Source organism: Phaenicophaeus curvirostris, chromosome 8 (assembly GCF_032191515.1).
Source record: "Phaenicophaeus curvirostris isolate KB17595 chromosome 8, BPBGC_Pcur_1.0, whole genome shotgun sequence".
NCBI classification, from domain to species: Eukaryota; Metazoa; Chordata; class Aves; order Cuculiformes; family Cuculidae; genus Phaenicophaeus; species Phaenicophaeus curvirostris.
This window is the reverse complement of record NC_091399.1, coordinates 33,490,237-33,517,117: the sequence shown is the minus strand read 5'-3', so window position 1 is coordinate 33,517,117 and position 26,881 is coordinate 33,490,237. Positions and strand designations below refer to the sequence as shown.

General features: G+C 41.1%; 1 protein-coding gene across 2 annotated transcripts in view; it reads left to right on the top strand.

Moving 5' to 3' along the window:
• The window catches only part of GLIS1 (GLIS family zinc finger 1), a 202,078-nt gene that overhangs the window by 63,339 nt on the left and 111,858 nt on the right, over positions 1 to 26,881 (top strand). For both annotated transcript variants that reach the window (XM_069863153.1, XM_069863152.1), the window contains exon 2: positions 26,644 to 26,842. In XM_069863153.1, coding sequence (XP_069719254.1) covers positions 26,644 to 26,842 — 199 coding nt within the window. The remainder of the gene's footprint in view (positions 1 to 26,643; positions 26,843 to 26,881) is intronic.

Genomic DNA, 26,881 nt, shown 5'->3' with positions numbered 1-26,881 from the left:
GGAAAATACTGAGAAGCTGTCCTGGAATGTGAAAAGCTTATATTTCTGTCTGAACTTGGGCAGGCAAACCTGTCCTTGCCTTTATAAACAGTTGATTTATTTGATTCAGGACTTTGGTTTTGGCCAGTTGATAATATCTGACCCTTCACCTCAGTCTGTATCTAACCAAGTCTCGGGTGAAATCACTGAGCTTCAGCAGTGAGGAGCCACGTGAGACTATGCCATAATCAGGTAGAAGGTGTGAGCTGGACTTGTTGAGCTGGAGTCACTTTCAGAGAAAGGAATTCCAAAAGCAATTTTGTTTCCTTTTTTAAAATATTTTTTTCCAGGTTCAAGTCTGTTTTCCCCAGGAATTTGGAAGTATTTTTGAACAGATGCTTTCCCGTTTCCACACTCTCCAACCCTGTGCCAGCAAGATCCGTTATACCAAGTTCAGTGTTGTGTTGGACAAGGAAGATCGTCTCATATTTAGTAGCCATGACAAAGTCTGCAGGAGTTGAGGGTCACACAGAGCTTATCCAGATTGTGTGGATACAGCATATATTTGTCAGCATTAGAAGTGGAGCTGAGTTCTCAGCTGATGTGAGTTGTGGGATGGATGTGAAACCTTATGGTCCTGCATATAGCCTTTAAGCAAAGGAGCTAGGAAGAAACTTTGCTTATAAGAAGGTTATTTCCCTACTTGTAGTTTCGTGCCTCACGAAATGCTAGATAAGGCCAGTCCTTCTCACAGCAGCCGCTGTAGCTATTTCCATTCATTGTCCAAGCTCTGTCTGAATGCCTGGACACCATAACATTTGATGCAGAGGCAGAGCAATTCAGCATAACTGTTTATATCCCTTTTGTCAATTGTGTGAAGCAGCTACATGATTTTTTCATCTGACAACTGTTAAGCTTTTAAGTGCATATTCCAAGAGATGCATCTTTGCCAAACATTATGTCTCCTCTGTTTATCCAGTTATTTAAAGAAGCAAAATGGAATCTACTCCTATCAGTCTTTCACTGTTTCTTCAGAGCAAGGTATGTCAAGAAACGTGTTTCATGCAGACTCCTTCCCCAACCCACCCTTGGGTGCCGAAAAATTATTGAAACAGTTTTTTGTAAAGGAGAAAGACTTGGAGGATCCACATAGCCCATGGGTGCACCACTTAGCTTTGCTAAGGTGCTGTCTGCATTTAGGTAGAAAGCATTCTTCAGTTCCTGTCAAAGATGTAATAGATTGAATCCTACCCCCTTCAGCTACATGGTGTTTGCTTAACCATACACTATTAGGCCCTCGTTTGTGTAAATCCCTGTAGTTCATTCACTGAAGGGTTGAGCTGAAGTACAGGCAGTTTTGATGATTTACATGGCTTGAGAGCCTGCACTGTGGTCTCCTTACAGTCGAATTTGCCTGTGCTATGCATGTATGTCTGGAACTGGAGGACAAGACAGGCACCAGCAGTGATCATCAGGGATCCATATTCTGACCAGCCAGCAGGATTAACAGAACCATCCTGGGCAATTCAGGCAGTTGTTTGCACAGCACGGCATTGGAATGACTGGACAGACACTATTTCCTTCTAAGATTATTTTTTTCTAAACTTTACAGGTTTTCCAAGAATATCCCTTCCATGTCATTGCTCCTGAGGTGCATAAATGTCTCCGATTCTTCTAGGAGACAGATGGCTATTGTGTTGATGTTTCAGCTCTCTTAAAGAGCCTATGGATAGGAGCAGAGGTGTTCAAAGGAGGCACAAGGCCTCAGGGCTTTGGCATTGGGGTAAATTACTAGAGAGTAACAAATCACTGTGTGTCAGTCTTACCCTGCAACACCTTCTTGTCAATGAGAGGTACTTCAGCTCTTTTCGTAAAGGAAAGCTGCCTTGAAGTAGGTTACACCTGCTTAAGCAAAGTGCCTGTACCAGACAGTTAATATGAGGTGGTTGATAAGTCCTTGTCACCTTATGGAAATTCATCTGTGTGGCAGAATTCTAGATCTCTGAGTTTCTCCATTTCCTTTTACTTTAAATATAGCGTTTTTTTCCCAGTTCACAAAGAAATCAAAGGCAATTTAAGCATCTTAATCTGTTTCTGACTTCTGAACATGTTGATATCTCCTTGTTGCTTTCCTTGAAAGTTCAAAACTGCTTTTGCTGTTCCATTGAAGAAATATCCTTCCTTAGAGGATTTCTAATAGAATGAAAATTTGGAAATTTAATTTCCACTCTCTCCTGAACCACGGTTTTCTCTTCAGAAAAATTGTTCTTTGACTCCTTCCCTGATAGCTCAAGCAGAAGGAGAAAAAATTAGGAAGTCTCTCTTAGGTTTGGGCTTCGTTGACTTAACTGGCAGACTTCCTTATGGTCTTTCTCCAGAAGAACATAGATCCTGAAACCCAGTGCTGATCCCAGGATCCCACAAGTCCTCTAAACTGGATGAAGTGGATGGAAAGGAACTGAGATGGGAAGAGGGATGTCATCCTTTTAAAGCAAGTGTTTTCTCTCAGCTGATTTTGTTCCACGAGCACTACCAAATCAATCCACCTGAGACATCTGGAGAAAAGTTTTTCTCCCAGTTTTGAAGATGTTGGTACTCAGTCCTGGTCAAAGACTATTTGAGTGGGCCTGAGATGCTTGGCTTAGCTAGAATCTGGAGAAGTAAATAGTTGATGGGAGTTTTGTGATTAGAAGTTCTAGACTGGTTCAGTCTCTGAACAGTCATGGAGCAGAACATGTCCTGTGGCCATTCCTCCTTCCTAGGAGGGTCTGCTAGCGGCAGTCGTTTTGGTGGGCATGGTGACCAGAATATGCTGTATTCCCAAGCCACGCTGGAGGTAGGGATGTGCTAGTTTGCCTCCCTGCTGATGACAGGCCTCAGGGCCATGCAAATAGGAATGTGAGGGATGGGATGGGATGGGAGGGCTAGGATGACCCAGCAGGGAATGAGCTGGGGAATGGGAGGGAGAAAGTGGTGACAGGGACTCCTCTTCTTTCCCTTCCTTTTGTCCCTCTCTATTGTTTTCTCCTGTGGATACAACCATGAAAATGTGGCCAGACCACAACTTAAGGTGAATGGGAAATGACTGAAATCTGACACTGCGAGCAAATGTATTAGTTATTGTCTTAAGCTTGTCTTTCACAAAGGCCCAGAGCTCAGATTTGATTGAGCCTTGGGGCTAACTGCACTGTGCCCCATTTCTGACTGCTCCTTGGCTTGAACTATTATTTTGCGCCCGTCAAAACCCTAATTTCCAGAAAGCGCTTCTCAGTCTTTCCGTCCTCTGAGTACTAAATCCAACTTATTTGCCCCCGAAAACCTCACTGGAAAAATGCTCTGGCATGGCTTAGACTACCTGTCCTTTCACTGATGGGTAGTGTGTTGGGTAAGTGGTCTTTGCAGTGCAAGTACACAAGGCAGTGTAGTTGGAGCTAATTTGCCAAAAATGAAAACAGATTGTAAAAGGTATAGAAACCTACTCTAAAGAGCTTACTTTCTCCCATTTCTTCTGCCCCTCTGCATCACTTTATTTGTGATAGGAAGCATGTCTGTAGGGAACACTTGAGTTAATGATTCCCTGAGATGCTTCTCAAGATCCTTCCCTCTGCTTTAAAATTTACTGTCAAGGTTTCTCTTGTCTGGCAGTGACAGTGGAGGCTTAGAAGGTTCAGAGTTCAGGCTTAGCTCCATTGAGTATCCCAGAATATATATATGCATATGCAATTCTGAAGCCTGTTTGAATTATCCAGCCTTCTTCCTGTTGAGGATTGTGAAGCCCCCTATATGCTCTCTGGCTGTATTTTAAGATAGTTTTTGTGGAAGCTTTCCATTAGGTCTCATCAGCAAATACATAAAGCATTGAAATGGGAGTGGCTAGGCAGCAGTGCTTTGATATCACGTTCTCTATAGAGGGTGACTGTATGGTCCTGTAGAATTGGGTGACTCTCAGCTTTTAAAAATATTTATTTTATCACTATCCTTATGAGATACAGAAGTGCTGTTACTCCCTCTTTACCAAAGACATCAGGTACAGGCTGAATTCAGTGATCTGCCTGAGGGCCATTCAAAATGTGAATTATTAGCTCCAGCGTCTCAGTCTTTGCTCTTATCCAAGGACCATCTTTCCTTCCAGGCCTTTGTGGGGACACAGGCAACACCATCTTTGAAGATAAATCATGCATGGTCAGAGGAAAACCTCAAAGTACCCTGAGCTTACCCTAATTAAGGTGTCCTAAGGAAACAACAATAGGAGACATTGGCTGCGATGAAAGTGTTGACCTTGACAAGGAGGCCTGAAAGATTCAGGCATAAAGGGTCATTTTTGAAACAATAGTAAGACATATGGAATATGTGGAAGATCAGTTCCATTTAACCCTGAACGCATACCAGTTCTGTCAGTCATTTTTGTTAGCTGGCCATGCTGATATTTTCTGCATCGAGATGATCCAGTAAAGCTTAAAGGAAATTCTAAGGTTTATTTCTTGTTGCTAGAATTTGTCTAAGCTGGAGTTTGCACCGGACAGTTACATTTATGGAATCTGCAGTTTGGAAAAATCTGTGTTGTTATTTTGCTTGTTCTGCAGCTCATTATCCACCACTGCAGAGGTTGTTTCTCACTCCTGTAGCCTATAATGAATTAAAGTTGTCATAACGTTTTTTTTCTTTTTCTTCTTTTGGAGGGGTGCAGTCTTCTTGCACTGCAGTTTGTAGCTGCTGCTGAAAAGCTAATCTGCAAAAATAGTATTTAATTGTGCACGCATATGCGCTTACTTTGTATAAGCAGGGCCTCTGTTTGTTTGCTGTTTTGATTAAGAATTGGTAGCCTAGCAGCTAGTAACACTTAATACCATCCTGGAGCATCCAACAGGCACTGACTGCAGTGGAACATGCAGCTTGGTAGGTGTCAGGAGCCCTTTCTGTGTTGCCTGAGGCTTTTGTGGACATTTCCTACTAAAATCTGACCATTGACTTGCTTGAGAGGCTTGTAAAGTTCAAAGCATGAGTTAGCCTGGCAACAGTACTGAATGCATCTGTGGAAATTCTGGCTCTGTTGGCTTTGGCTAAGAATTGTGACTGTTTTTGAAGTTTTTAAAAACATTTAGGGGATTAGCAGTCATTTTTCGCCAATTAAAGTATCTTTCCAAAAAAATATTGACAATGCTAAAAATCTCTTGGTTTCTGTTGAACTTCAGCTGAGCTAATAAAAAAGAAATAAATATTACGATCCATGTAAACTTCTAAAATGTTGGCAAGATGAAAACCTAAGGAAAAATAAGTAATTTCTGGCAGGATGCACTGATGCACTCTTTTTGTTTTGCATTTTGTTACGTTTACCTATGAGTTTATAGTTGCTTCTTGCGTTTAATAAAAGGCAATAATTTTCATACAAACCCTTCTCTGATTGCTAATAAAAATATTAGATTCAGGGAAGTTAATTAAATTTACCTGCAAGATTAGCCTGAGAATGTTTGAGGGCTGCCTTGACTGGCTGTAAGCTTTTTTCCAGCATTCTTCTTAAAGCATCAATAGAGCAACCTCAAGCACTAAGTGGAGAGTTAAAATTAAAAGAGCACATTGGTAATGACTGCTACTGCTGTGCAATTACTACAGACTTTTCTTTTTTTTGTATAGTTCTGTTTGAATAAGCACTAATACTTTAATGATGAATTGTTATGAAACTTTCAGCAATGGAGCTCTCAGAAAAGTCCGTGGCTCACTGTTCAGTCATGGGAAGTTACAGCCTCTCTGTTAGACCCTATAAGCTATATGCAAAAGTGTATTGTTTTGCTTAAAATGAGGCCCCATCATTGATTTCAGCCTACGTCACATTGCAATAAAACCGTGGCCTTCAGTGTCTTCTGAAACCATCACTGTTAGGGAATTACACAATAGACATTAAAACTTGATGGCTGGAGAACAAGATGTAACATGCCAGAGAGAGTCAGGGTCATAGTAAGTGTCAGCTTTTAGACGTAATGTTTTCCTGGCAAGACAGCAAGGCTTGCTGTCCCTTGGGAGAGGGGACATTTATAGGTAGACTTGAGATTATCCTTGCAAGAACAGTGCATCATCTAGGGCTAGGAGGGTGTATTTCTGCACAAGCAGAATCGGTTGGCCAGCTGCACAGAGAGATTACAGTGAGGTGAAGCAATGTTGTTGGGATGTGACTGAAGTTCTGAGATTGGGTGAAAATGCCAGAGGGAAAAAAGCAGCAATTAAAATAGGTAAAATCAAGGTAAAACTCACGAGTGAAATCCCAATACCTGTACTTCTTTCTGACTTGGTTGTTTCTTAGGTAAAAAGTGAATAGACTTCAAAGAACATTTTGGCTGAAAAGTCAGGATTTGGTTCACTAATTATTTTAAATTATTGTTTATAATTAGTTTCTAATAAAACCCTGGATGATTAACTCTTGAGAGAACTCAGAATTTAGGCTTTGATTCTGCCTCACATCCTTGTCTTTCCAAGGGAGCTTTGTCCAGCATTCCTCACTTCTAAAAATTCATTACCAACATAAGTCTCATCCCCAGGTGTTTGCATATCTCTGAAAAAATGCAGATGTCTCAGAGAAGTCATGTTTGATTTCATAAAAATTACTTTTCCCTTAGTGCAAACCGAACTACATGAATTGAAGCAGCTTTTCTAGGGTCCTCTAAATAAGAGAAGACTTGAATTTTAAAACTTTACCAGGCAAGGAAGCATCACAGCAAGATAAACATAAGGAAACACAATGACGATACCGAGAATAGGCCCGACGGTGCTTCAGCAGCAGCCTGTAAGCTGTCAGTTACCACATAGCAGAGAGTAGCTACATCTGTGTAGTTTGTTTTTTCTAAGAACACAGGATGTATTTCAAGCAAGTGTGCCCTTTTTTATTCCAGCAAAACCAAATAACTGCACTTAATTTTTGTTTTAATTTTTTTATTTTCTCTTTTCACTTTTTTTAGTGTAGAAGATGTTATTTTTCAAAGGCACTGTCCTTTTGTACACTTTCTGGTCTCCCGTGTTGTACATTTAAGTTGTCTAGGGGCAAGGCTTGTCTATCTTGTTTTGTATTTGCACATCACTAGCAAAAGGAAATTTACTTTAGGACTGGAGTCATCAGGCACTGTGGTAATATGAATAATGAACAAGGGATTGGCTTCCTGTTGCCTTATCCCAACTGATCATGTCACTGTATTGCTATGAACAACTCTGTATATGGTACAGTATAAATTGGGAAACCGGCCTCCAAATACCTTCATGTCTTGTGCTGAAATCCCGTACTGACAGGCCATGCTGAATTTAGAGTGCTGGATTATTAAAAATACAGGGTTTCTAAGCAACAGTGTTTATTGAAGGAACACTTCTTGTTCCCAGTTTTGCCTTTGATTGCTGTATCTATAAAATAGCTTAAACCAGCTGAGGGGGTTGCAGAACAATTAGATTTGATACTAATGAAATGAGGCCCTGCTGCCTTCCTTGTGCTCCAGTGTACTCGCACTGCTTAGAGGCAAGGTACAGGGTCTTGCAGTGAGTGGGTTGCTTTGAGCTCTCTCTATTTTACAAAGCACATTATTTAGGATTATTTTAGTGAACAGCGGTTCAGTGATCCATGAAATAACAGAAATTGTCTCATAAGATAAGAACTCTCAAAGGAAAATGTTATATTGACTAAAATCCTAGTTTTAACTGAAATATAATATTGTAAAGGACTGAAGAATGTGGTACCACGAGCTCTGGCAAATGCTGCTTTACAATGAAAAGGAGTTCTGCCTGTCTTCGTGTTGTGTATTTCCCTCCTTCTTCCAGATGACTTATGTAGTGACTTTCACAAACCTCACGGCGTTTTGTTGAATTCCAAAGGAACTTGACTTAGATAGAGATGTGTGTGATAGGATTAAAGCTGTCATTTAACTACTGATATCTCTGGATTAGGAGAACATCGTAGTAATTACCAGAGCCAGTGATGGTGCATACTGATCTGAGGTAATTTGTGATGTTGAGTGCGCTATGCACTACGTCACAGTCAAAGCACAGAGAGTTATATTTAATAGAAATTGGCTATGGATGACTTTGCATCCAATGTTTACATAGGGTGGGTGTTTCTTAGACCCAGATGCTGGTGAAAGGCTCTTCACAGCTGTCTGTGAGTGGCTGAGCCCAGTGCAGGGTGCTGGCAGGTTGTCACCCTGCAGACCTGAGAACTGCCCATCCTGTTGCATTCTGGCCATTCTCCCAGCTGTGCGGTGCTGTAGTTGGGCTGCTGCATACAGATGTTTCTATAAAATCAGTGTGTGATCATGTTTATAGAAGTCATGTAAGAGTAACTGATGTATGAGATTGGTTAAGAGGAGTGCTGTGATCTTAAGCAGCTGAAAGAAAATGTTGCCTGCTATAATTCAGAACTGTGATTTCAAAGACAGTCTCATGAGATTGAATGATTTTCCCTGATTTTATTTCACAGAGGAACGAAAAGTCAGAATACCAATTTGAGAGAAATGGCAGAACCATTTTCATGAACCAGTATCAAAGTTGTTATGAGAGATTGTTATTTCCCCACATGCCTAGTTTATTGTAATGGTGTTAATCTCTACAGTGTTCTGAATCCATGCAGTATTCCCAAATGCTAATGTTTGTGTTGGGACTTACATGTTTACAGATACAGTCTTCCCCCTCCTGATTTTAAATATAGGAGGCTGCTGTGACAGTTATTTCTGCTGCAATTTCCTTATTTAATCCTTGCTGAGTTTACCATTAGGTGCTGCATTTTGGCTAGACCTTGCTCTCCCTAGGGGGTTCATTGGTGTCAAAGCAGACTGTGGAATATAATTTGTAATACAAAAAAGCCAGGAGGTGAAAGTTGTGTTTTCGTGCACAGATTTCTTAGGCCTTTGTTTATTATGTATTTTGTAGTAACTAATTCCTGCAGGACAGTTTATATCTAGATTTGTCCAGCTTCAGTGGGAGCGTGTTGAGTGAGCATGGAACAAGCGCACAACACACAAGATCTTATCTAGTCATGGCATGCGTGCAGGCAAAACTTTGCATTTATGCATTGCCCCAGGGATTTCACTGCAGCTCTGCCTGGGCACCCAGTTCTGCTTACATGGAGTAAATGGCAGACAGGAGTCATGTGTCTGAAAGCAGCACAGAGCTGTCAGATGCTTGTTTTAGTCAGACTTTACTGTTTGTATAAACACTGTAAGCACTTTGTTACAAAGCTTGGAAAACATTTTGCTCTGCCTTCTTTGTTTTGGTTTGATTTTATTTGCATGCATCATTTTACATGTGAAGAAATTAACCCAATATAACCAAACAGATTGCGCAGAAGGTAGAATGAGACTTTAGAAACAGAATTTGTTTCCCAGTGTCCTTTCTCTTTTGGAACATAATGATTTGAAACAGACACTGATTTGCCCATAATAACTGTTAAAAAAAAAAAATCCAAATATCCACTGGTTTGTGAATGTGGAGTCACATGTTACTGAAAATTCACTAGGCTTAAATGTTTACTTTAGACAACAATTCTGAACCCTGGGAAGTTGTGTTTAACATGCAAATATTAGCCTTTCATGGGTCTTCTAAACTGGCAAGTATTGAGAGACGAACTTGCTCATACTTTCACTGCCACTTGGGTGAAGTATTTTAGACAGTGAACTACAAATTTGCTTTTGATGTTGGCTTGTTTTTCTATATATCTTTGGGATAATAAATATAGAGAAAAGATACATTCATTATTGACTTCCTAGAGATGGGCCATCTGATTTATGGCTTCAAGGTGTCTCCATCTAATCTGTCAAAACTGATTTTGAATTTCATTTGTCTTCTGTTTTTTGGCAGCAGTTTTTACCTTGAATGCAGCTGTTTGATGTGCGTCATACCAGAGTCACATTTTAAAAACATTTACAGTGCATTGCAAAAAAAAAAAAAAAAAAGTTCAGTTTTGGTACATCTGCTTTCGATATTTTGAATCTCTAAAAGTGAAACCAGTTTGAGAGTTGGCATTTGGAATGTTCTTCTTGTAGCTGTAAGCACAGAATTTAGGTAACTTTTATATCATAAAACAGAGCAGTAATTACAGAAAATGAATTGTAACTAAACACAGATCTCCTGTGGCTATCCCCAGTTACAGATGACAGCTCTGGTGGCCTGCTGGTTAGATGCAGAAGATGGTTTCCCCAAGTTGCAGGACAGGCCATTTCTCAGAAGACTTCTTTCAGAGTTCCTTTCAGAGAAAGGCTGCACCCCTGCTCTGGGTGCCAGTAAAGGTCCCCTTGGGCATCCCACAGACAGGCTGCTTCTCCAGAGGGAGAGCTGCATCTCTGGGGCCGATAGAATCATAGAATCATAGAATAACCAGGTTGGAAGAGACCCACCGGATCATTGAGTCCAACCATTCCTATCAATCACTAAACCATGCCCCTTAGCACCTCGTCCACCCGTGCCTTAAACACCTCCAGGGAAGGTGAATCAACCACCTCCCTGGGCAGCCTGTTCCAGTGCCCAATGACCCTTTCTGTGAAGAATTTTTTCCTAATGTCCAGCCTAAATCTCCCCTGGCTTCCTCCTCCCTCTCTGCCATAAGGAGCAGTGCTTCAACTTGGGGCTTCTCTCCAGACTCTGCCTTTCAGGCCCTGCCCACCACTGCTTTCCTGACTGAGCCATGGAGTTGGCAGAGTGGGAAGATCGTGCGTTGCAGGTGGAGGGGTGGTACAGCAAGAAGGGGTGAGGCACCAGGCAGTGAGCCTGCCAATAAATACTAGTTTAGTTCTGCCAGAGTTGTAAGAGAACAATCTTCCCCAAGTACACATATAGGTCAGGGGTCCCCTGTATTCCCTGTGTTTTTTAATCACAGCTGCATAGGATTTTTTTTTTATTGTCAAGAGAACAGCCTTTTCCCATCTTGTCACTGTATCTGTCACTGTATTTGTCTTTCCCCGTCTTTGTCACTGTTTTGTCCTGCACAATTCTGGGTGCTTATCAGCAGGGGAATATCACATGAGTAAAGATCATGAAAGAGGATGTATTAGCAATAGAAACACAGGGTAATGGAGACCTGGATGGATGGGTGGCAGTGTGGGTAGATCAGAGAGGCATTGCCTTAGGAATATTCTGCAGAAAGGCATGGAAGTGAAGTGAGGGATGTGAGATCCAAGTTGGAGATGAGGTCTGTATTCTGAAGGTCTGTGGGATGGACAGTTCAAAGAAATAGTGAAAGGAAAAAGCAGACTGAAGGTGCAGCTGTCCATTTTTTAGCTGCATGGAGCTACCTTTGTTGATTTACCATCTATAAGTGATGTCAGAGTCTGGATTTTTAAGTGGTGGTAGGCAGTGGTAGGTAGAGGCAGTGTGGTTATGTTTGGTTTTGTAATTGAGATTGTCAGTGAGAAGGTGAAGTAGGAGGAGAGAAATAGAAAAAGGACTAAGCTCTTCGAAATTAAGTGGACGTGGACAGGATCCATCTCCTGGACAGCTCACCAAAGGAACTGTCCCTGTACGTCACAGGGATTGGTCCTGGTTCCCAGCAGTTAGAACAAAATAATCTGGTGTTCATCCATGCTCTCCCAGCTCAGAGAAGTCTGCTGTGGTGGTCACTCCCAGCTTGAATTCCCCACAAACCTGCCTGGTGTGGTGCCGGGGGATTATTGCCTGCATTCTCGTCAATGTAAGGAAGGATTTAAGCAGGTTATTTTTTTTTCTGTACATGCCTGATGCTAAGCTTGGTTTTTTAATTCTTTCAATTATGTTCTGTAGCACTTGGAGTGCTCAACAGAGCCAGGCACAGGCAGTGCATAGGGATGAGAGCACTGGAATAGAAAAATAAACAGTGGAAACCCACAGCTGAACTACCAGATGCTGGGGTTTGTCAAGACTTTTTCTTATAAGAGAAAAAAAGGCTAAGAAATATCAATGAGCACTAAGGGGAAAGCATAACCAGAGTAGGCAGTACACGTGCCTGACAGTGACTATAATGCATAGCAGTGTGAGCATCAAGGGTCTGAGTCCAGAAGGAAGTTCAAGAGAGATTCCTACCCAAACCAGTAACCGTTTTCTTTTTTGACTTGTTTATTTTCTGTGCAGTTAGCAAAACGTGACTCTTCATTATGTGTGGTGTAACCAGTCATTAGCTGTATATACATGGCTGGGATTCAGTTTCACAGAAACAAGATACTTTGCTTCTCTGAGCTGACTGGGAGGAGGAAAATGCACTGACTTACAGAGGATGTAAACCTGAGCTTTGGGAAGCCACTCTTCCTCCTGCGGGACTAGTTGTTGCAACATATGTACTGGTATTTTTGTAGAGTTTGGTGCTTTCTAAGGTTATCCACTGTGTGAGCACCCGTAGCCAACAGCAGAGAACTTGACATCGAGCACTGAGTTTGAACCAAGCTCTGAGCAGTTTTGCCAGGCTAGCCCTGCAGCCAGGCTAATACAGTCTCTGGAGACAGGCTTCTTAATGTGGAGTGGGACCCCCCCAGGAGTTACTCTGCAACGTGAGGGCTTGTTAGCTCAAGTCATGGCAGTTTAGAGATCTCTGCAGCACGCTCTGAGGTGGCCCAGCTTGGCCCTCCTTGCCTTGCTTTTCTTTTTGGAAACTACTGGTAATGATTTACAGTGCAAATAATGCATGATACTTGCTTCTGTCGTATCACCAGTAGTGGTTTTGGAGCTGTTCTGCTCTCTTTTTTCCCCTCTTTCTGTCTACCAGGATCCATGCAAATGAAGAGTTATGGCATTATGACGGAAAAATTCCTTGTTTTTCTGGGAACTTCCAGAGGCTATATTCTCCACTTCCTTCCCCCCACCCTCCATCTCAGCTAATTTCTTAGTCAGTGTGGTCAGGATGACATGGATTTCTGCCAGGTAAATACAGATTTTTGTGAGCTCTGCTCTGCCGGCAATCATTTTAGCTCTAAAAGGCCATGGCTTAGCCTGGGCTGCAGATGACACGTACTTTCAGCTTCCAGCTCCTTTATTTTTTAAATGGCTTAAGTTACTGCCTCTCTGCTGTCTTTTTCAAACCAGCCACAGGGCTGATATATTCTGTAGAACTTGTGCTAAACTGAACAAGGCAAATCTAAGAAAGGCTTAATTAAAACAACAGCAATCTCACGCTCACTGACTCTATTGCTAGAGCCCTTTTCGCCTGTAAACAAAAAATCCAAATGCTTGGTTTTCCCCCCTCGGTTTCATGAGTGGTTACTGAGCTTCTGCAGTTGCTACATTCCTTAAAATGTTGCTGTTTCTTTTTTGGTCACACACTGGGAGACTCCATTGTTTTCAGTGGTGCCTATTGAGTTAGGCCCATCGACAGCAGAACGCATTCTGGGTCATTAGGTTTGAAGGCACAGTGGTATAATTCAGTGATTTTATTCTGTTTCTAAGTGGTGACTTGTATTAAAGTCATGCACACGCAAACCCAGAGTAACCAGCCTCCTCCCTTCCTCCAGACTCTGAGAGTGTCGATGTACCCAGCCAGGCAGCCTCAGGTAAAACATTACAAGCATCTATTGTGATGCTACAGCAGAATAATAATAATAATAATTAGAAAAATATTGGAGAGCTGTGTTTAGGCACATGTCAGGCAGAAGTAGCAAAACAACACTGCTGTCTTATGTTATTAGTGATTCTACTACTGTACTGTTCTAGTGCTGACAATTTGACAAGGTTCTTTGGAAAAACTGGCTGTGTTTAGGAGATTTACACAAACGATTCAGGAACTGGACAATATAATATACTGCGAGAAAATGAAGAAAGCATCATTTAATCACCGAAGAAAAGGTGGGAATGAAGTCTAACATTTTATACAGAGAGAGATACCAGGTATGTTTTGTGTTTTCATGTAACAGACAAAAGCATAATGAGACCCAGTGCTTGGGAACTGAAGTCAAACAAGTTCAAGCTATATAAAGTTCATGCCGAAAATCATGGGGCAAACTGCCACAGAAGCAATTCTCCACCATTTAAAGATTCCACGTTGAGATTTGATGTCTTCCTAAAAGTTACAGTCTAGATCCAGCAGTGTGTGGTTAGACTAGATGCAGATATCCCACAGGACATAAAATGCACGAAGCACACTGGCAGGCTTTCTGGGTTCAGCCTGTAAACTGTGTGGTCTTTGGAAGTTGCTCTCTGTTCCTGTGCTGTGCCTGCTATTGACAAACTCTGTCACTTCACCACAGGGTCTCTGTTTCTCACTTAGGAGGGCAAGATTCTGGTTCTGATATTTAGAGACCCTTGCATACCTTTTGACTACGCTTTACCTGCTATGGCAACATTACAATCTCCACAGCTCTTAACCTGGCTTTTTTTTTTTCCAGCGCTAAATTCACCTAAAAGTACACATTCCAGATATAAATCTTCATCTTTCATTATCAAGGTCAGCAGTGTGCTAAGGTGATGAGAAAGAGGAAAGGAATGGGATATCTGCCCAGAGCTTTAACAAGCAGGACTTTCTTAGTCTGAGGCTCTCTGCTCAGCTTGGTTAGTCAACAGTATTTACTGAGTGGCTGGCTGCAGTATTTGTATATCTAATTGTGCACTGGAAGCTTTTATTAAAATGGAGATGGTAGAATTCATCCCTTCAGTGTGCATCTTCAGATACTCAGTTCTAGAAGACTTCTCTGTTGAGGAGAGCCTGCAAGAGGCTAGTTCACTGGCAGTGAGTAAGAAGGGTAAATTCTGCTTAAATAGAATGACATATTAAATAGAATAGAAGCATTGTTCCGGTGAAAGAGAAAATGACACTGCAAATCACTTGGTGTTAAATATATTTCAAATCAATCCTTGAAATAATGCTAATGTCCTGGCAGAAAGAAAGGTCAAACAATGAAAACAGCAAATGGAAAGTAGCAGGGGTTGACCGTTGCTCTTTTCAGCATATATTGAGGAAACCATCTTCAATTTTCTTTCTGGCAGTATTAATTCTAAGTTGCAAAGAAGCCATTACTGTATTAGGTGTCAAGTGTTAAATGATCAAGGAAACTGTGTAGGTGAAATGGTTGCCCCATCTGTGGTAGCAATTTGAGTTTCCATTGTAAAAACCTTATTTTACACAGGAGCACAAAGAGGTGCCTGAGGATGTAGGTTACTTGTAAGTGTGAGAGGTCTGCAGTGAGTCTGGGTGGAGGTTGTATATGTGAAGATGTCTCCTTTTAATAACAGAATGGAGAAACAGATGCAAGTTATATTAGGAGAATGTGGCGTCTTAAGCTATCAAATGCCTTTTCAGTGTAGTTTTTCATCACTTTGGTATATAAAGAACGAGGAGAAAAATGTCTGGAATGAACTTCTTTAACAAGTGATCTTGGAGTGAAGATACCAGTAGAGAGGAGAGACTCGTGAAGCCTCTTATAGGAGAGGGGCTTAATTCACACTGTTTTGGAGCGACAGTAAATGGAATGCAACCTGTGGCTGGAAGCTGACATGCAGTGCAGGTTTACTAGCTCCCCTCCATTGTCTTCCCATTACGTGTTGGAGTATTTCCATCATATAGCAGCATGTAAAGCTCTTTCTAGGCTCCCAGTGCATTTTGATTCCTATTGTGAGTAATTTTCTGTCTCTTTTGACTATGAATAATTCTGATGCACACATTTGGAAGCCAGTTTGGGTCCTTAAGACTAGACCTGTGTGCCCAGGTGGCCAAGAAGGCCAATGGCATCTTGGTTTGTATCAGAAATGGTGTGACCAGCAGGTCCAGGGAGGTTAGTCTCCCTCTGTACTCGGCACTGGTGAGACCGCTCCTCGAATCCTGTGTTCAGTTCTGGGCCCCTCACCACAAGAAGGTTGTTGAGGCTCTGGAGCGAGTCCAGAGAAGAGCAACAAAGCTGGTGAGGGGGCTGGAGAGCAGGTCTTACGAGGAGCGGCTGAGAGAGCTGGGGGTGTTTAGCCTGGGGAAGAGGAGGCTGAGGGGAGACCTCATTGCTCTCTACAACTACCTGAAAGGAGGTTGTGGAGAGGAGGGAGCTGGCCTCTTCTCCCAAGTGATAGGGGACAGGACAAGAGGGAATGGCCTCAAGCTCCGCCAGGGGAGATTTAGGCTGGACATTAGGAAAAAATTCTTCACAGAAAGGGTCATTGAGCACTGGCAGAGGCTGCCCAGGGAGGTGGTTGATTCACCTTCCCTGGAGGTGTTTAAGGCACGGGTGGACGAGGTGCTAAGGGGCATGGTTTAGTGATTGATAGGAATGGTTGGACTCAATGATCCGGTGGGTCTCTTCCAACCTGGTTATTCCATGATTCTATGATTCTATGTTGTACATCTGCATCCCACTGGATGTTCTCCTCCGTTTAGCTTGCACTGAGAAGAACAAAATGGTTTTTAGTTACCAGACTCCTCCTTTGTTTAAAGCTTACTGTTTCTGCTTAAACCTGTGTGACCCACAGTGAATCTGTCTTTGTAGCAGTGAGCTTCTGTGGCTCTTACTGACTTGATGACACTTCCAGGCTTCTAAATCTTTGAGCCAAACTTCTTGATGAAATAATTTTTGTTGTTCTCGGTTTTAAGCATGGGTGGCTGGGGCTTTTCCTTTTAATATGCATAGTGTACTGCTGAGCGAGGCAGACATAAAATTAATTCTTGGGACATAGAGACATGTATGTTTATGAAAGACACATGCAAGGTGCCATATGGCAAAATTCACCTTTCAGTCCCTGCACATCCTTGTGTTTCAAATGTTTGGGAGAGCATATAACTCTGCGGAGTCTTTACATGGTCTGCTTGCTAAACTTCCATGGAGAAGAGAGACTAAATGGACTAAGTAAAATATAGGGCAATGGAGATCTGTGAATTTAAAAGTTCAGTGTTTAGCAAGCAAACAGGAAAGCAATACCAGACATGCTGTTCATAGTAGGCGTGCTCTGGCTGTTGGTGAGTTAAATGACTTAGAGGGAAAAAAACCAAAAAAGAATAGATTTTCTCAAACTCTGCACGTATGGAAAGATCTTGTCTTCTCAATGGAGTCATATAATCGATGATGAAAGCGTGTTTACAGTAGGAGCAATTCTAGCACCATCATCACAAAATGTGTGAACTTCCGTCTTGAAAGAGTCACTCTGGAGTTCTTTTAACCTGCAGGCCTTGTCTAACTACAGGCTGCTGTGAAAGCCCTAGTGGTGTCCATTTAGAGCAACAAAAAAGACAACCTAAAGAGGATGAGGGCAGGTGAGTGTGTATATAACCCTACATGATGTAGAGTTGTCTTGTAACATACACATACATGCGCAGTGACATTTGTTCAGGGAGTGTGGATTGATTCGTCCTGGTTCATCTGGCCTCTGGGAGCACATCAGTCTCTTATGTGAGAGCTGGGAGTTTAAAGCAGGTAGACTAACAGTGGCTTGTGTGTGTTGTTTGCACTGAAACATTTGTTTGTCTGGTACCCAGACAGTGTGACCAGCTTCATCCAGGGTTAAAAACTGTGCATCTGAGGAGTGCAATGGATTTGATGGAGGTCGGCTTTGTACAGTGTGGCGGCAGTCTCGTGTTTATGGCATCTTGGAACGTTTAGGTGAGGCACAGATTGGAGAGGGTTAAAGACAGCAGTGGAAGAGAGGGTTTCAAACTGAGCATAGAAATTAAAGGGAAATGGAGATGACTGTTGATGCAGGAGAGGAGAATGGAGCCAACAGCTGTATTTGCGCCTCCTTTGACCGTGTTTACTTGTAAAGTGGCAGAGGCACCCCTCTTCTCTTGTGTTTGGCAGGACGTGGTGATTCATAATGATACATCCTATCTATTAGAAATACTGAGAATTAAACCTATTCCAAACATGTTCTTAAAAAAATAAAAAGAAATACATCAAATTTCATTACATTGAGCTTATACTCTCCAAGTGCCTATAAAGGAGGGTTTTAGGATTTCCTTTTAATTAAAATAATGTTTGTTGAGCTTAATATTTTCCTAAAACATTTATTTTAATGTCTTTTCTGCCTGTTACTAAATTCCAAGCTGTGAGGAAGGATAATGGACCACAAAAAATGCCAGATGTGCTGAGAACAATATTTTTCAGATTGCCTGGCAACAGGCAAAAGGTGATTCCAAGCTGCGGAGACTCTTTAATGATAAATGAAATGACAAGACCTGGGTTTCATCAGGCTGTGAAAGGTTTTGTCCTGATTGCCACAAAAGAGGGCAATGGTCATTTTCAGTCCGCTCTCAGCTCTGTTTGGGGGCATAATTTAGAGGTTTGAGATCCAATAGGAAGCCAAGAATGTCACATTCCAAACCTGAGTGCATTCAAAGACTCCTTGTGATAGCAGACAGTTATTTTATTTCTCTGACAATCAATTCACTGTTGCCTAAAATGGTTATATTCTTACACGTCTAGAGTCTGACTCAGAACATTGACTGGCTGTTGAAGTCGCTGGAACCTGAGCACATGGCATGTTTTCCTGAATCTTGGCCGTGCTCGCTGAGTTCAAAAGGTGTTGTGGAGATCTTTACTGGAAATCTAAGCTACACAACATCTCAAGGCATTTTAGCAGTGGAAGATATAATGTGTTGTTACTGCGTTCTTCTCTTGCCTGTTGGGCTCCAAGATTTAAGGTTTCAATGAAAAAGTCAGATATGGGAGCTGTATCTGTCCACATGCTTGAAGGTGAAAAGGTTACAGAGCTCTAAACTACTAAAATGTTTTCAAATTGTTTTAAGTTAGACTGATATTATCCATTCTGCTTTATTCGGTAATACCAAGCCTACTTATTCACTCTTTTATAATACTGCGTGTAGTCTGCAAAAAGAAACCACGGAACAGAAATAAAATGCAATCCAAATAGCATGTTTTAAAAATAAATGGAACATGAAATAACAAACATAGATGTAGCCAACTCTTAGGGTCTAGATTCTACTAGAAAGACACGCACGGGTTATATTTATCTTTCACAAGTTTTTAAGACTGATACTTAACAATTTATTTCACTAGTTCGGTTGTTTTAGTTTACAAGAGTTTTCTTAGCCTTTCTGTCTTCGCTCATACATCAATGTAAAAACAAAGAAATAAGTATTTCTGTTACAGGATTTTATAGGATGGTTGAAAAAAACTTGGAGGAAAAGGAGCCTTCTTCTTTATTCAAATCTTATTGAATGTTGCTGGTTTTAACCTTAATCTATAGATTCGTGTAACTTAGATTCATTCATTTATCGATTCGTGTCTGTTTGCAAATAGACAGAAGCTATCACCTCTGTTCTGATACAAAAATGTAGCACAATTTGAATCTTCATCTGACTCTTACTGTGCAGTACAGTCTGCTCTGTAATGAAGGATCTTTTGGCTCTCACTGTGTTTTTATTAAGATAATGTACAAGCATTAGAAAAAAGTGAAGCCAAGTCTCTACCAGCTGGATGAAACAGGCCTCAAAATGTGAACAGATTGTAACTGATACAGAGATCTAGGGTGAACCTGGAATGTGGTGTAAGCTGCTTTGTTCATCTTTGAGATATAAACTCTTGAATGTAGCAGTGAAAATTCTGTGCTGTTAACCACTTCAACCCTTACATAAGGACTAACAGCAACAAAATAGATTCAGAGATCTTGTGTCTTGATGACTTGGCAAAAGAATTGTGGCCTTCCTTTGCCAGGCTAAATGGAGCAAAGGAGCTGTATGTGACAAATGGTCATATTGAAAGTCCGTATGTTTGACCCCATAGGCTGCCTTACAGGCTTAAGGAACCGCACAATTATATTTGAACATTTTTAGTAACCTTTCTGTGTAACGCTGAATTTGTTTGATAATCACTATATAGTTGCTTCCTCAGTGCAGTGTTCAGAACCTGCATTTGCTACCTGTGCATGACAGAAGACTCAGATAATCCATGCAGCAAGGAAGGAATTGTGCACCTTAATGCACTGCTCTAGGGCTATTCAGCTCCAAGGGGTTTCTTGCATCCTTCTTCTCCAGGAATGAAACTTCATGGCACACAGTACTGATATCACACAGAGGTGAAATCAAAACACAAAGAGAACTAACACACAGGGTAAAAGTTTGCTTCTAATAAAAAGATTTTGCAAAGCTTTGTCAGAGCATGTATTTAGCTATGTAAGGAGTCACGCTCAGTCTGGGACCACATTGTGTTTGTGTGATTTTAAAAAAGGTAATCTTCCATAGTTACTGGAAGTCTTGTACTGAGTTAGAAATTATTGCAAAGGTCTCTGAAAGTGTGGAATTTTCCTCTTTCAAGTGGTGAAAAGCCCAAATGCCTAGAGGTTTGTTGTGTACCAGATGGTGAAAATGACTGCAAAGATGTCAATAACAGTTCTCAGCATTCCCGCTTTTGGGTCTCCAAACCCAGATCTGGAAGTCTGTGTTTAGGATGTCGTGTTTTGAGCTTGAAGATCTAAGTGAAAACAACAATATTACATTTGGATAAGGTCAACTTAAGGTCTGCTTAGGGTTGTGATGTCATAAAAGGCTAATTGCACCAGCCTACTTCTAACATGTTTTTTTTTCTCTTAAGCCATGTCCATAACAGAAAAATTTTGACCCAAACTCATATCCTTTCTAATAGTGGTTCTTTGAAACTAAAGGAGAAACCATATTTTTCCCAAGGCATAGGAAACTGTCTCCAAGATCACACACTCAGTCTTGCCTTGTTAGGAGGTGTAAGAACAACCATCGGATCTGTTTGCCGGCCTTCATGCTACTTTTCTCTCCCTTGGGCTTGGTGGTGTAAGATTAAGAGAAATCCTCCCATTTGCAGTAGAGGATGGCATAACAGGCATAAAAAACCTTTGGGAAAGTGCTGATTTTGTTGTTGAAAGTGTTGAGAATGCTGTATGTTCATGAATCATTTTGAAGATACTGTGTTTTGAAGCATTCTGTTCATTCAGTAGAGCCTTCAGGCAGGCAGCACAGTGCTGTGCTTCTCTCCTGATGCTGTTAAATTCCTGACTGTATAGGAGTGTGGCAGCCACTCCAGGCGTACAGTCACGGAGATTATGCAGCGCTAGCTGTGTGCGGTGGGATGCTGAGTTTGAGATAGGACCTTCCCTACAACACATGGCTTTGCTGTGTTGGCACCTTTTGAGTTATTAATTTTCTCTCAGTGGAGGGCTTTGACAACCTCTTCCAGCACGGATGATTTTCACTTGTTTGAGTAAATCTGGTACTGTTTGGTCTTTCACTTGTCTCACGTGACTCATCCAGCTGCCAGTAACAGCGTTCCATTTCTCAGTGTTGTTGTGGTAAATTTTGGACGTCGCGTCCAAACAAAACCAAGAATGGTAATTTTTTTTTAAAAAGAAGTAATTAAAGAGAATGAAGCAGTAAGAAAAAAAAAAGCAAATTACCTAGTTTGGTCTTCGTGTAAAACCCACAATGCTCTGGGGATATCTAAGTATGTTAGGCAAATATTTCAAATTATCTTTGTTTTGAATGTGACTCATTTCAATTATACATCATTTCAGTTATTTGTTCATTGGCCTTAATTAGGCCAACTCCAAAACTCTGCAACATGTGTTTATTTTCAATAAATTACCCTTTTGGTAAGTTCTTGCTCTTATCTTCTCAGCCTTTAATGGCTAATTTTATCAGTAAGAGGGAAGCCATCCTGGATGGTAAACATGATGTTCCCCAGGGAAGAAAGAGAGCTATGAGCCTTTAGAAAGGTTGCTTTAAATGTTGATGTTGTTGTTACACAAACAGGTTTCCCTTTCTGTGAAGGTGCTCTGTTTTCCTCTAGAAGAATTTACCACTAGCAAGAAACACCAAGTGAACCCTGGAGATCCTGATCAGTTGTGAGCAGTTCTTCCTGAGTCCTTCCCCAGCACAATCAATGCAAACAATTCTCACACAACTTAATCTGGCATAAATCAAAAAAAAGCTCCTCCAAAGTCTGTTACCCCAGAATGAAAAAAGCAAGATGTTTAAAACTGGACTAATTTGATTACTCATATGGAAGGAATTGTTTGATTGCAGCCTTTGCATGCTACTCTGTCAACCTATTCTGTTCCCTTTGTGAGCATTTGAATATAAAGATATAAATCAATACTGCAGGACAGAGAAAGAGGAAGACAAAAGTTACCTTGTAGGATTCTAATTCCGTGACATCCTTCTGGAAACCATTCTGGTTTTGTTAGATTTATTCTCTGTAAATTAGGATTTGGGTTTTTATATGGACTTATGAAATAGCTATGGTTCTACTGAAAGAAGGGTGAACCCTCTGGTACAAGGCAGGTAATATGTGCTCTTTTCATCTGCTAATGGTAAGTTACAGTATGTAGGTTAAAGGCCTCTCGATACCAGTGAAAGAGGAGATCTAGTTCCAGACATGGAAAATGCTTAAATCTCGTGTATGCCAGCCAGTGATATTAATATTGTGTAAAACAGCAAGTTGTCAAAGGGCCAGATTCTGTTCTCTGTTACTGGTGTAAACTAGAGATTTTTCCTTTTTTTTCAGAGGCAATGGTTTTGCTTTCACGTGTGCTTGAACACGGACTCTGATTGTCTTTGTTCAGCGACAATCTCTCATTCTTGTTTTAATTGCTGGCTGGGGTGGGGGGAGCAGTGAGCTGCTGGTGTTGTTCCTTGTCCGACATTGTTGCAACTCCCATGTGGTGGGCACATTTCAGAGGGCTTCGATGCACACAAGGCACTCTTGTGCAAGAAATGTTTAGCCCTTGTCAATAAATCTGTGAGGTGCTTTGTGAGGGTAAACGTATTGTGGATTGGCTGAAACATGCGTAATTTCATGGATTTAGCCGGAATGTTCTGCTGCTTTGCAGGGAGAAAAGGTACTTTCTGATTTGACAGCTACAAGAGAAGATAATCATTTCTGACAGCACAGGCATAATGTTCATATTTTTCTAGGAAATATCTGTCTTCTTGCAAATAGGTATCCGTGTGTGCTACAGTTGGTGTTGCTGAACTTGGAGTGGAAGCTTCAAGTTTCTGTGTTTTGATAATATGATAGAATTGACAAAATGCTTATTTAAAACCCTAATGTATTTCAGACTCGTATCATTTGGGGAATGAAAGAAAGTGATTTTATTTTAGGTCCAGTATAAATCCAGAACATTTTTAAAGAAACTACAGTATTTTGGAGGGAAGATACATCTTGAATATATTCCAGGTAATATTGTAGATGGAAAAAGTGAAGAAGTGTGTTACTGCAGTTGTGACTGATTGACTAGCTTCTCCTGGGGGTGTGACTTTTAAAAAGTATGTAGAAGTGATTTCGCCAGTGTGCAACAGTGTATCCAGATACCCTTTAAATGTGATTCACGTATGCAAATTAACAACCACAAGTCTGATTACCCAGTCTTGCTAAGGTAGATGTTACCCCGGGGCGAGTTAAGATGTAATGGGATAAAGCCAGAGAAGGAATGGATTAAAGCCTGCTGGAGCTATGGGCTCCAGAGAATATAATGATAATTGATGTCGTGATTACAAGCAGGGCAGAGCTAATGGTCACAAACTCCCACTCAAAGCTGAAAGGCATCCAGAGTGATCTTCTTAAATGCTTAGGTCCAAAACCACCAAATACCACTGACTGCCCTGTGCAGCCCCAAACATTCTAGATTTCTGTTCATCTTCTTACAGTGTCTTCAGGGTCATTCAGAACCCACAGAGCATCACTGGATTCAGGTCTCTGAATACAGATCCGAAATAACTAGAACCTTTGGATTAATTACAGTGAAGGTGGCTAACGGCCCATTTTGTATACTTTAAATGCTTTTTTTGTTTTGTCTTTAAAATGTCATATATAATTCCTAAAAATCTTACATGAGCTTTTTGTTCATTTAAAATAGTGCTGGCCTGCCCTTCCTAAGATCTATCACATGCCTTGGTATTGTGATGTAGCTTGGTAGGAAAAACCCAGTATTGTTTTTCCAATTTTAATGCTTCTGACTTCTTAAAAAAATAAAAATGAAATAAATAAATGATCAAGAAATGTGATGTATCAGCCAAACACTGAAAACTTTTCACTGGAAACAGGGAATTCTATTCTGGAAATGTCACAATAATGCCTCATGAGACTTATAATTTGGGTGTCACATGTACCCACTCTTTTCTATGGGTCTGGATGCTTGCCTGGACTACGTCTTCATCTGCCGTGGTCTTCCTTATTACAATGGTGCCGTGGAGCATGATGGGGAGGTTGTGGAGCCCAGCCAGGGGAGGAGAATGGACTTTTGTGCTGTGATCCTTTTCACAATTTCTCCAGTTACCAGAGATTTTTTCTGCCTTCCCCAGTCACCTGTTTCTTCTCATTTATACTCACCAAAAACCTGTATGTGATTCTCATTGCTTTCAAAGCATTCGTTGACTGTAATTATAGAGGAGCACAGCAGCTCAGGCTCTCCTTGCCTTTCACAGCTATAGGGGTAGCAGGTGTCCATGACGGGAAATGGGGGTTCGTGTATGTTATGGGAGCCTCTGCTCTAAGGAGATGTGCTGACTAAAATGAGCACAATCTCTGGTTGGAATTGCGTAAGCGAAGTCATAAAGCTGCAGTGATTGCAAAACTTCATGAGTACAATTTTACATGCTCTTATATAATGAAATTATTAACTAGATACTGTGATATCTACTTAATTATGCAATATCATACCTCTATGTAATACCTATACAGTATAGATGTAAAACTCAGTACAGACTGAATGATGAATTGTTTGAGAGGGGCCCTGCAGGGAATCACCTGGCAATACTGGTTGATGAAAAATGGGATACAGGCTGGCAATGTGTTCTCACAGCCCAGAAAGCCAATCATGTCCTGGGCTGCACCAGGAGAAGCATGGCCAGCAGGTCGAGAGAGGTGACTCTTCCCCTCTATTCCATGCTCCTGAGACCCCACTTGGAGTCCCACATCCAGCTCTGGGGCCTCTGGAAGGACTTGGACCTGTTAGAAAGAGTCCAGAGGAGGGCCACAAAAATAATCAGCAGTCTGGAACTCTTCTCTTATGAAGAAAGACTGAGAATGTTGGGGTTGTTCATCCTGGGGAGGAGAAGGCTGTGGGGAGACCTCATTGTGGCCTTTCAGTATGTGAAAGGACCTTATAAGAAAAGTGGAGAAAGGCCAATTCTAAAGCATTCTGTGATTCAGTATCAGTATATACCCGCTCTGGATAGTACCAGAAATGATAGTGTTGAAGTGGTAGAAGTTGTGCTGTCAATGACAGGTCCAATATGGGTTTCAGTAGAAGAAGGACCATTCCTGAGAGCGGTATAAAGTCGGGTTATTTGTGATGAGTCTATTTTTAAGTCCTATGGCTACTCAGAGGGATTAATTCCGCTCACTGCAGCTGTCTAAAAGTCAGGTATTTGGTTTAAGTTATTTGTTTATCTATCTTATATGGTCAAGGAGGAGAAGAAAGTGTCAGGAAGTTGCCTGACGTCTTAGACACCTGTCTTGGACGCCCGTTTGGAGACAGGTGAACTACAGAGGCATTGCCTGGGTAAACCCCGTAGACAACAGAACTGTGGTGAGATGAATTGTGCCGTGTAACACCTTAGAAAAGGACAAACCTTGTTGCTTGTGAGAGTCGGTGATTTGCATGAAACTGAGCATGGACTTTATCTGTTCTGTCACTTTGACTGCAGAATTAGTTTTCGTCCTCAGCATGCCAAATTCACTGCCTACGTAGAGAACAGCCCGACTGCAGCGCAGTGTGGCTCTGTAGTACCCATCACTACGAGCACTGGGTACGAGGATGGAGGAGTTACTTTCTGGGCTCTATATGAAAGCTACAGAAATATGCTTGCCGGTAGTGTCTTGACACCATTACCTGTTGCCTCCATGGAAAAAAAAGATTGGAGGGAGATCTAGTATTTTCAAAGCATGATCCATATACGATAGTGAACATGATAGGAAGTGGCTGTTGTGACTTTTTTAGCAAACCTCTGAAAGCTAAACGTCTTACAAATACTTTTATACATGTTTATCCGTAAGTATTTGGTTATTTCACTAGAGATAAAACCTCGATTAATATGCTTTAACTTAAATGGACTTGTTAGCATTTGACAATGCACTCTAAATTTTCAGTTTTACCTTTGTCTTCTCTCATTAGCTAGGCTATCATTTGTGGTTATGTGTTTCTGAAGAATATTACTATATCTCTACTCTGTTTTTCCAAGTCTGATAAAATGTAACATTCACCAGAGCAGAATATATTACTATTAGCATTAGCATTTATAATAATAGCTTACTTGGAAAATACAGTTAAATGTATACATTGAAATAAAATTAGTTTCCTTTTTTCACACTGTTGACCTGACAGTAAAGCAGAAACATGCCCATCTAAAGTCATAATCACAGAGATAATTGTCTGCAAAGAAAAACTTGACTTACGTCACTGTTTTCAGAGAGCTCCTCTCCCTGAAAATAAAAGAACTCTGAAACATCCCTCTGAAAAATCTAACACAAGCAAGATTCTACCATAAAAATACACTGGAAGGAAGGCAAGCAATCAGACTTCAGGGTTTTTTTTAGTTAGATTGTGAAGTGTAAAATAGGCACAGAACTTAAAAAGAGAAATAAACAACTGTAATTCACCGATCCAGATTCCTTTGGGATTAATTTCTGCTTCATTGTGAAACCCTTCATTTCCACTGTGGTGTAATTTACAAGAATTTTACAAGGAGATCCAAAATAAGTATACAAAATATGCGATTGAGCGTAGGAAGTGATGAGCATAAAGGGTTCTTAGTCAAAAGCTTATGATTTTTTTCTTTTTTTTTGACAGTGAACGGTGGCTACAATCATTGTAATTTAATCTCTGAGAAGAAGAACATGATGGACATGGAGATGACAAGTAGCTCAGTACCTGTCTGCAGACAAGGTCTATTCATCCACACAGGAAACCCGCTTATGCGAGACCACCCACTGTCCTGTGATAAACTGCTTCATGTTGGTCAGCTGAACCTGACCCACTCAGATATGAGGTATCGCTGCAAGTTTTACCACTTGACATACTTTGTCCT